This window comes from Bufo gargarizans, chromosome 8 (genome assembly GCF_014858855.1).
Source record: "Bufo gargarizans isolate SCDJY-AF-19 chromosome 8, ASM1485885v1, whole genome shotgun sequence".
Lineage (NCBI taxonomy): Eukaryota > Metazoa > Chordata > Amphibia > Anura > Bufonidae > Bufo > Bufo gargarizans.
The window spans coordinates 197,412,694-197,424,133 of record NC_058087.1 but is presented as its reverse complement, the minus strand read 5'-3'; the positions used below and the strand labels follow the sequence as shown (position 1 = coordinate 197,424,133).

The 11,440-nt window shown below is 47.9% G+C and overlaps 1 protein-coding gene across 1 annotated transcript; it reads left to right on the top strand.

Annotated features, from left to right (window-relative positions):
- Positions 1-214: 214 nt before the first annotated feature.
- On the top strand, positions 215-10,056 carry LOC122944822 (microfibril-associated glycoprotein 4-like). Its single transcript, XM_044303489.1, has 6 exons — positions 215-332; positions 534-630; positions 8,049-8,200; positions 8,286-8,382; positions 8,625-8,807; positions 9,570-10,056. Exons 1-6 carry the CDS (start codon positions 327-329, stop codon positions 9,815-9,817), a joined length of 783 nt encoding a protein of 260 aa, XP_044159424.1. The 5' UTR covers positions 215-326; the 3' UTR covers positions 9,818-10,056.
- The last annotated feature ends 1,384 nt before the right edge of the window (positions 10,057-11,440 follow it).

Sequence of the window (11,440 nt, the reverse complement as noted above, 5' to 3'; positions counted from 1 at the left end):
CCTTCCTCCCCCTTTTCCCAGTAACTTCTCACCTCTTGTGGATTTTGTATTTAACTTTTTGCTCTTTTGGTCTATCTTTATGTCCCCACCTTTCCTCGCTGGTGGCCCGGACCATCCTGTTATGTGTGTAGAGGATACACATGTGTACAGGGCTGGAAGGTAGCACCACAACCTGCATCCTGTGCACAGAATTCACACATCCCCCCATTCTCATTCCTCCCTTCACTAGCTGGAGCAGGGGAGGCTGTCCAAGGAGGGGGCCCAGACACGCCATATAAATACAAGACCTTAAATAGCAACCGCACACTACACAGGACGCAGCAGACATGGAGGTAAGGGGAGCTCAGCGCCTCACAACTGGAGCCCCTCAGGTGGACATGTGTCTGTGGGGGGGGGGGGGCACCAGGGCTGAATATGGGTCAGGAGGGGTGAGTCATGGCTGGCCTAGAAAAGGGGTCACCTCAGGACTGGCTGGGAACAATGCATTGTACAGGGTCAGTCCATGTATTGATCAGAACTCTGATGTGTTGCAGGCCGTGGGGAGCCCCGGACACTACATCCTCCTCCTCCTGCTGGTGGTCCTCAGCTCTGTCGGGGGTCAACAATCGATAAAGCAGAATGAGGATCACTGTAAGTTCATCCATCATCTCATAAGAAGGCTACAAGGCACAGACCGCTCAGCTCATCCCCTCAAAGGACAGCTCATGATGTAGCAGAGTTGAATTTGTCATATGACGTTAGAGCTCCATGAGTCCCATAGAAAACCCTGACAGTTGTCAAACAATAAATTCTGTCTCGCTAGACCTGACAAACTCAGCCCTGCTACATCTGACAGGCTTAGCTTTCTAGGATGAGAACAACTCACTTCTGCTGCATCTAACTCATCTCTCAATCATCAGACAAACTCATCTTCTCTGCATTTAAAATATCCATCTCTGCTGTGTTAACTCTGTTACATACCACAAATAGCTCTCCAACTTCTGAAACAGCTGCTTCTAACAAACTCACCCCAACTACATCTGGCAAGCTTGTCCCACCGGCACAGCTCTCCAAACTCAGCGCTACAACATCTGACAAACTCAGCTCGGCTGCATTTCTTTCTGTCTTTCTGTTTTTGGTGTCCTTTTATGAACATTCTCCATCCCTGTCTTCCGTGAGCACAATGATGGGAGTTGTGGTCATCCTGCAGGTAAGTAGTAGTGCTGGGTGTGTTGGGTGACATCAGATTTTGGCTGGGGTTAGTGTCGGGGGGGGGGGGGGGGTAATGTGATCTCACTATGACCTCATATTCCTCGCTCACATCTGCAGCCAAACGTTCCCTACCTGAGCCCCGTCCACCACCCACCCGGGGGGGGGGGGGGCGACACAAACCTTCCAGCTGTTTCCTGGCCCCCAGAGCTCGCACCTGTTCTTGGGGGAAGTTCTCTGCCCGTCATAGATTATTTATCCAGTGAGGTCATGGCTGGATTTCAAGGGATTCTCCATCTTGTTTTTTCAGACTCACAGACTGATAGATACAATGTAGCAGAAATGTATCCATGTAATTTATGTAAAGACGGGCACTCTACATCTGGAAGCAATCTGAGATATTGTAGCTCAAAAGTCTATACTTTATAACATGCAATAATATATAACAACATAAATATCCCCCAAAAGATATATATAAAAGGAAAATAAGAGTCAAAATAAATAGATAAAATAAAACTGTGTTAATAAAAAATGTTACAGCTGCGACGTTGGTGGCTGTAGAGCAAAGTGCACTGTGGAGGAGAAGGTCAATACCCACACAGTTGTACAGGGTCACCGCTGCAAAAATGCTAAAAACTATTTATCACATCATATTCCATCAGCACAATGTTGACCCTCTTTAATGGAGATGATGAAAAATATACATTCAGTCTCTATTGCAGTCAAAGAATATCCACCTAGTAGGAGGGAACCGCGATAATCAACAACAGTATTTATCAATGATGTGCGATACCGCAATATGGTCTCTTCAAACAAAGCAACATTTGCAGTGTGATTTATAAGGTATATGATCCGCTGAGTTAGCTTTTGCTTTGAGTCTCAGTTTTTGATACAGACAAGAGGCACCGCCATGGGCACCAGGTTCGCCCCCAGTTATGCAAATGTATTTATGTCTCAATGGGAGGACCATAATGTCATCCCTAGACTGGGGACGGACCTGGTGCTATGGCAAAGATATATTGATGACATTATTTTTATATGGCAGAAGAGTGAGGCGGAACTCCACACATTCATTAAAGAAATTAATAAGAATTTGATTAATCTACGGTTTTCTTCTAATATTAGTAGATCCCAAATAGAATTTTTGGATCTACGAATTAGGGTGGAAAATTATAAACGAATGTGCTGTAATTATCAGAAACCCACAGCAAGAAATGGTGATGGTGCATACAAAGGCCGTGGCCCAGGGCGCGTTAATACTGTGTCTGCTGCCAGAGCACAGGAAACACAATCATCCATGATACCTAGCTTCATGTCCCAGTTTGCAGGGCGGCGCAGGACACCACTCTCGAGGTCAGACCAGTGCGACCAGGTGGTCGGTTGGATTGAAGCAGATAATGCTTCCAGTCGGTTAAGCACCACCCTGTCTTCCACGAAGTCCAGTCTCAGTAGCCAAGAGTCTGCTCAACAGAATCCTCACCCTGATCCTCCTTCCTACCACCATGGAGAGTCTTGGCAAATAAGTGATCCCACACTCGGATATTCCGAGGAGCGCCATTCCTTGATTTGGCCCTCTCGCCAAGCATGCTTAAGCAGGGACAGATCTTGAACCCTGATTCCCAAACTCTTGAGCACCCACAGTCACAAGAAGATAATGGTGGGGAACGGCATTTAATGTTTAATGAGGTGGATTATGATGAGACAAAGTTGCCAATAAGTCAATGGAAATTACTGTCTCAAGAGGTTGATGATGAGGATGAGACACAGTTGTCGATCACTGAGGTTGTGGTTAGGTCAACAAGTCAGGAAGATGAGCAGAGGAGGTGGGGGACGATGAAGTCACTGATCCAACCTGGGAAGGTGGAAAGCCGAGCGAGGACAGCACTACAGAGGGGGAGGGATCTGAAGCACCGAAAAAGGATGGAAGAGGCAGTGGGGTGCCAAAAGGGAGAAGGCGGGCCACACCAAACAGGCCCGCAACTGTTCCCCGGAGCACACCCTTGCAGAATCTCCCTTGCCAAGGGGTAGGTGTTCAGCAGTATGACGCTTTTTTGAGGAAAGTGCAGACGACAAAAGAATAGTAGTTTGCAACCTGTGCCACACCAAAATGAGCAGGGGTGTGAACACTAGCAACCGCACCACCACCAGCATGATCCACCACATGGCATCAAAGCACCCTAATAGGTGGGCCGAACGCCTGGGTCCACAATCTGTGTCTGCGGGTCAGACCACTGCCTCCTCTTCCCCTATGTTATGTGCTGGCCAATCCCCTGTCGAAGGCGCAGGCCCAGATGCCTCCTGCCCTGCACCTGGACCTTCGCAGGACCATCAGTGACCACATTCACTTCTGTGTCCCAGTGCAGCGTCCAAATGTCCTTACCCCAGGCCTTTGAACGCAAGCGCAAATACCCAGCCACCCACCCACAGGCCATATAACTAAATGTGCAGCTTCCCAAATTACTGGCCCTGGAAATGTTGCCATTTAGGCTTGTGGACACTGAGTCCTTCCACAGCCTGATATCGGCAGCCTTCCCTCATTACTCAGTCCCCAGCCTCTACTATTTTTCAAGGTGTGCCGTGCCTGCCTTACACCAACATGTGTCTCGTAACATCACACGTGCCCTGACCAATGCAGTTACTGGGAAGGTCCACTTAACCACGGACACAAGGACAAGTGCATTTGGCCAGGGACGCTACATTTCCCTGACAGCACACTGGGTGAATGTTGTGGAGGCCGGGAGCGAGTCGTACCCTGGGATGGCACAAGTGCTACCGACGCCAAGGATTGCAGGCCCTACGTCGATCAGGGTTTCCGCCAGCACCTACGGTAGTGGCTCCAACCCTCACTTCTCCTTCTCCGCCTCCTCCTCCACTTCCACCTCTGAATTATCCGCGTGCAGCGCCAGTAAGTCATCAGTCGGTAGCTGGAAGCAGTGTAGCACTGCAGTGGGGAAGCGGCAACAGGCCATGCTGAAGCTGATCTGCTTAGGGGACAAACAGCACACCGCCGCAGAGATAAGGGACCAGACTGAGCTGTGGCTCTCGCCACTCAACCTGGAACCAGACATGGTTGTGTGTCATAATGGCCGTAACTTTGTGGCGGCTTTGGAGCTCGACAAGCTCACACACATCCCAGGCCTAGCCCACGTCTTAAATGTAGTGGTTCAGCAGTTTCTTAAAACCTACCCCAATTTGCCTGAGCTACTGGTGAAGGTGCGCCGCACGTGTGCACAATGCTGCAAGTCATCGACAGCTTCAGCCGGTCTGGCTACGCTGCAGCAGTGCTGGAAATTGCCAGCTGACCGGCTGTTGTGCGATGTGAGCACGCGCTGGAGCTCCACGTTCCACATGTTGGCCAGGCTTTGTGAGCAGCAGAGGGCAGTAGTGGAATACCAGCTGCAACATGGTCGTCGCCTTTCCAGTCAGCTTCCGCTATTCACAAGCGAGGAGTGGGCATGGATGTCTGACCTCTGTGAGGTTTTAAGAAACTTTGAGGAATCAACACAGATGGTGAGCGGCGATAACGTTATTATCAGCGTCACCATCCCACTTCTGTGTCTACTCAAACGCTCACTGCTCACAATTAAGGCAGACACTTTGCATGTGTAAGAGGTGGAAATGGGGGAAGACATTACACAGGGTGATATCCAGACCACCCTCAGTTTCTTCTTAGCGCGAATTTGACGATTAAGAGGAAGAGGAGCAGGAGACTGTTGCCTCCGCTACAGAGGGTAGTACCCATGGAAGTTTAATTCCATCTGTTTTGCGTGGGTGGGCAGAAGAGGAGGAAGAGGATGAGGAGATTGGGAGTGATCCTCCTGATGACGACAGCGAAGTCTTGCCTGTTGGGACTCTGGCACACATTACTGACATCATGTTAGGCTGCATTTCCCACGACCCGCTCGTTATACGCATTTTAGACAACAAGGATTACTGGGTGACAACGCTGGCAGCAGAGTCCGTAGTACTTGGGCAACCGAGGAGGGTAGACAAGGGGAACACACAGCACTTCCAGCAAAGGCATAGCAACACTCTCCAAAGCCTGAGACAGTTTCATGACACCCCGCCAGCACCCTCACCCTGATGTGCGGCCTAGTGTCACAAGGAGGAAGCATTTTTGGAAGATGGTGAAGGAGTACGTAGCAGACAGTGTCAGCGTCCTCAGTGATCCCTCTGTGCCTTACAACTACTGGGTGTCCAAGCTGGACACGTGGCAAAAACTGGCGCTCTTCACCTTGGAGGTGCTGGCCTGCCCTGCCGCCAGCGTTTTGTCTCAGCGGGTATTTAGTGCTGCTGGTGGCATTATAACTGATAAGCGCATCCAACTGTCAACTGAAAATGCTGACAGGTTGATTCTTATAAAAATGAACAAGGCCTGGATTGCCCCTGACTTCTCTACTTCACCAAAATAGATGAACATAAAGGCACTTTAAATGTGTTGTTTATAATGTACTGTATACATGGTATTCCCATGCACCCCTTCCACCACATAAAAAGGGTATATGGTTGAATCTTCCTCTTCGCATCCTCCTCCTCCTCTTCCATCATATCAACATGCTTATTCATTGCATATAATGTTTTACAGGGTCAGCTCACCAGCAGGCCCTCACCTACAATATTTTAGAGGGTCAGCTCAACAGCAGACCCTCACCTACATTATTTTAGAGGGTCAGCTCACCTGCAGGCCCTCACCTACAATCTTTTAGAGGGTCATGTCACCAGCAGGCCCTCACCTACAATCTATTAGAGGGTCAGCTTACCAGCAGGCCCTCGCCCATAATGTGTTAGATGTTCAGATCAGAAACAGGCACTGCTGGCCCCTAATGTTTTAGAGGGTCACCAGCAGGCCCTTGCTCCTAATGTTTTTGAGGGTCACCAGCAGGCCATCAATCAGAATTTTTCAAGGGTGTGTATGATGCCCTCCTTTATGTGTAATAAAGGGTGTATTGGAGCGCCGGTTCCTTGTAATTTTTGGCAGCCCTTTCACTTAGTGCATAGGCTTTATGAGTGTAGGAGTCCCACTACCTGAACTATTGTACCACAATGTGGATGAGGCCCTCCTTTATGTGATATACAGGTTGTATCGGAGCCTCTTCCTTGTAATTTTTGGCAGCACTTGCACTTTATTTACAGTAAATATATAATAAGTAAATATACAGGAAAGAATGTTTCCTAACAATTTTTCCTCTAAAATAATTTTTTTTCTTTGGTTTTATGCGTATTATTGTCAGTCTGTAAAAGTGGCGTACTACTCGGACAACATGGTTCCCAGCAGCGACCTGGGAGTCCAAGATGCAGCCAGACGTCCTCCCCAAGCTGTTCCTGAACCATTTCAGTGGTGTTTCCATCAATTTCTGACCTTTTCCTATGGACCAGACACCCTCCCCTCTTCAGAGCAGGGGGTGTCTGGTTTAATGCTCGGGTTCTCCCATTGACTTCCATTATACTCGAGTGCTCGGTAGAGAACACGAATATCCTGATGTGTTCGGCCCGAGCCCCACGAGCACTTTGGTGCTCGATCAACACTAGCATTTATTTTGATTCTTATTTTTCTTCTATATGTATATTTTGGGGGGTATTTATGTTGTTATATATTATTGCATGTATTAAAGTATATACTTTTGAGCTACAATATCTCTGGTTCCAGATGTAGAGTGCCCGTCTTTACATAAATTACCATTTGATTACAGTTAGATGCGAGGAGTCAGTTAGACGAAGAGCACCTTGTCGGTGGTGGTAGGCTGGTGAGCCACTGTATCATTTGGAATCTATTCTAATTAGAAATGTATCCATGTTCCTGATCTTTAGAGTTCAGATTGCTTAGCAACCACTTACTGTCCTCTCTGGGTGACCACCATCTGAGTCCATGAAGGAGTTCACTCTAGTATTTTTACGTAATTATCAAGTTTTGTACTCCAGTCACCTCCAAAGCTGCATCTGCAATTCTCTTAACTTCCACTTGGAAATCAGATAGTTCAGGGACACCGCATCACTTAGCTGAGCTCTTATGATGTCGCACTTTGATGCATTGCATTGTGGGAAATGCAGAGCTTAGGCCAGTGTTCCTGGAGTAAAGCCGCGTACACACAGCAAGCGGGATGTGAGATCATAACCCTGAGAGCTGACAGGAAACCTGCAAACCTGTGAATGCAGCTCTGGGTGTGACTGGAGTGTAAGGCTTTCTGAATCAGATGAGTTGTAAATGTAGCTGTGGATGTGACTTGTGTATAAGACATGCTGAATCAGCAGGGTTCTGAATGCAGCTCTGGATGTGACTGGAGTATAAGATATGATGTATCAGCAGAATTATGAATGCAGCTCTGGATTTCACTGGAGTGTAAGGCCTGATGAACCAGTGGAAGTGTAAATGCATGTGTGGATGTGATGGGCATATAAGGCATGATCAATCAATTATGAATGCAGCTCTGGATGTAACTTAACTGAAAGGCATGATGAATCAGCAGAATGGTGTCTGCAGCTATTGTTGTGAGCAGAGTATAAGACATGATAATTCAGGAGAATTGTGAATGCAGCTTTGGATGTGACTGGAGTATATGACATGATAATTCATGAGAATTGTGAATGCAGCTTTAGATGTGACTGGAGTATTTTAAATGATAATGCACAAGAATTGTGACTGCAGCTTTGGATGTGACTGGAGTATATGACAATAATTCAGCAGAATTGTGTCTGCAGCTTTTGCTGTGATCAGAATATACAACATGATAATTAAGCAGAATTGTGAATGCAGCAATGGGTGTGAATGGAGCATATGACATAATTCAGCTGAATTGTGGCTGCAGCTCTGGATGTGACTGGAGCATCAGACATGATATAGCTCGGGTATGATGTCGTTCCAGTATGTGCCACCTCTGACCAGTATCCTGTGGACTGTGAAGACGTGTGTGAGAACGGGGCGGCAGAGAGCGGACCGTACGTGATCTACCCGGCTGGACCAGGCGTCGCGGTGCCCGTGTACTGTGACATGACCACTGACGGTGGCAAGTGGACGGTAGGTGCCCGGCTCGGTGACATTACCAGGCATATTCTACATCTCTGCTGATATAAACCATGTGTTTGGGGGTTTCGGGGGGCAGGTCATCCAGAAGAGGTTCAACGGCTCCCTGATCTTCTTGCGGGGCTGGAGCGACTATAAATTAGGCTTCGGCAGAGCGGACGGAGAGTACTGGCTGGGTGAGTGATCTTCTGAGTCCTGTCTTGGAAAGCTGGGTGACGACCAGTATGGCCACCACCATACTACCCACATCGTCTGCCACCCAGCTTTCCCAGGAAACTGAATGAAAAATCTTCCTGTTTGCGCAGCATTCTGCCCCCACCCTCAGAAGTCTGGGAAAGCTGGGTGTCTGTGGGTGGGCCCCGATAATGCAGCAGGTCACTGCAGAGCGTCACTCACGCCCCCATGTCTCCTCCCGCAGGTCTGCACTACATTTATCTCCTCACTCTCCGGAATAAGTACGAGCTGAGGGTCGACCTCGGAGACTTTGACAACAACATGACCTTCGCCAAGTACTCCGACTTCGCCGTCTCCCCGTACAGCATCAACCCGGAGGAAGACGGCTACACGCTGCACGTGGACGGCTTCAGTGATGGAGGAGCAGGTGATCGGAGGGGCACATGTCGCTCCAGGGCCCCAATATAAATCAGTATCAGGGCCCCCACTTACCATGTGCCATTTATAACACTGGGGTCTTCTCATGAGGTCGAGAACCCTCAGGACCCTTCCAGGTACTAGGACCTCTGTACAGAGTATACATTGTATCATATGAACATATACATTTTATCACACGAGGGTATACATTGTATCACACAAGGGTATACATTGTATCACACAAGGGTATACATTGTATAACATGAACATATACATGGTATCACAGGAGCGTATACATTGTATCACATGAGTGTATACATAGTGTGACATAAGTGTATACATTGTATCACAGAAGCGTATACATAGTGTAACATAAGCGTATACATTGTATCACATGAACCTATACATTGTATCACATGAGCCTTTTGTACATTGTATCACGGGAGCGTATACATTGTATCAGCAGAACAGACCAATAACACAGCTCGGGAGGGTTACATGGCGTCGGCTTCAGTCAGCACTGGCCGGTTTGGGGTTGTGATTAGATCCTGATCCCTAACTAATAGAGCAGATCATACAGTCAGCAGGGGGGTGCTTCATTCCAACACTGGGTATTAAAGACCCTGAAATGATTGGAGTGATACTCCCTGGTGGTTGCAGTGTTTCATCGGTGAGAGCCATGTCTCCTGCCCCGGCATGGCAGGAAAGGGTAGTGTTGGGGGGAGGTGGAGGTAGAGTCGGCTCCTCTCACTTCTAACCTCTGTACCTACAGGTGATTCTCTGTCCTACCACAATGGCATGAAGTTCTCCACATACGACAGCGACCGTGATGTCTTTCTCCAGAACTGCGCCTCGCTCTCCTCTGGTGGCTTCTGGTACAGGGCATGTCACCTGGCCAACTTGAATGGCCCCTACCTCCGTGGTGCTCACCTCTCCTATGGTAGTGGCATCATCTGGTCTCAGTGGAGAGGTCTTTACTACTCTCTGAAGTCCACTGAAATGAAGATCAGACGACAGTGACTTCCCAAATGGTGAAGACCCGTCACATCGATGATTAGCCTAGTCATTAACCTCTAGCCTGAAGCTCCCATGACTTGACCCTTCATAATAGCGGGCTCTGGATGTAGTAGACCCTCTGCTGACCCCTCTGCATGTCCCCGGCTCCTTAGTCCTTGGTTACACATTACATTCAGAATCTTGTATCCCCCCAAGCTTGTAGTAAATGTTCCTCCATATCATTAAACGTCCATACAATACAATGTGCCTCGTTATATAACTTCATGAACATCTGAGAAGGTTGACCTTACGGCATCACCACATGACAGCTACTCTGTCCTCCACCAGAAAGACGTTGCTGCTTTCTTCCAAAACAGTGCCACACCTGACCACAGGTTGTAAAGGGTATTGCAGCTTTCAGTTGTCCCATTCACATTAGTGGACCTGAGCTGCAACACCAGACACCATCGAAGGGCAGAAGGAAGAAGCTATCTCTTTCTAATCCTGGACAACCCCTTTAACATCCTCATAAAAATTGCATATAACATGGAAATCTGTAGGGAGATATGGGTAGAAGAGGCAAATTACTCCTTATTGTCCTTTTTTACCTGGAGGGTGGTGGACACTACCTGCTATGATGTTCTGACACACTCAGGAGCACTGCCTACTTCTAAGGAACTATCATGAGGACCTGATCTGCTGCTTCATGATGTCCGGCAGCCTGTCTGCAGATTCTCCTCCACCTCTCACAGACACCAGCAGTTGGTGCTCCCACCATACTCTGCAGCCACCTCTGGTGCTCCCACTTCTGTCCAGGCTGAGAAAGCTTTCCTGGCAGTCTCCTAAGCCTTGGTTCTAACCCTGTGCAGGTGTACAGCAGTAATATACTAGGACTGGCTCCCCATGTACTAAGAAGTGGAAGCATCTCTGGGCGTTACGCTTTGCTGAGAAGATACTGTCGCTACCTGCTATGATGTTCTCCCACAATGAACCAAACCCCATAATTCTGTGATGGCTGCTAATGAGCCAGCAGAAGGCTCTGACCAGCAGTGATCTGTCTGAGCCCCACATGGTCTTTGAGGCTCAATACTTTGCTACAACTTTATGTGTTCCGTGATGAGAGCTGCCTGCAGATATGGTCTCATCCTCCCCTCTCGCAGACACAGCAGCAGTAGAGTTTTTAGCAAATTATACATAAGATTTTACACTGAAGATGCTCCATGAGAAAACAATATGCAAAGAGATATATCCCAAGGAAAGAGAACCATCTCACTGGCACCACCTTGTGGAAGTGGCTCCCTATGAGTAAACATGCTACTTTTTAACAAGCTCATGGAGCATTACCAATGCGTCTCCATACAGTAGGTTTCTACGCAGGACTGGTCTCTCTAAGGAGATCCAGAACCTTGCCTAAGCTGCTTCCAAGGCATCACACTCAGCAAGCCGGAATCCTGCTCTGTACTGATGAGGGGCAAGCACCCAAAACAGCTGTCTACGGATGACTATCTGGCTTGGCTAGTTTCCCTTGTCCAAGATGCATCCAGCGATGCTTAGAATTTAGTTTACTTAACATTGTGTTTTTATTTTTAAAATGAGGAAAGTGTGGTGATTCAAACTTTAATATTTTTCTTAAATATTTTACATTTT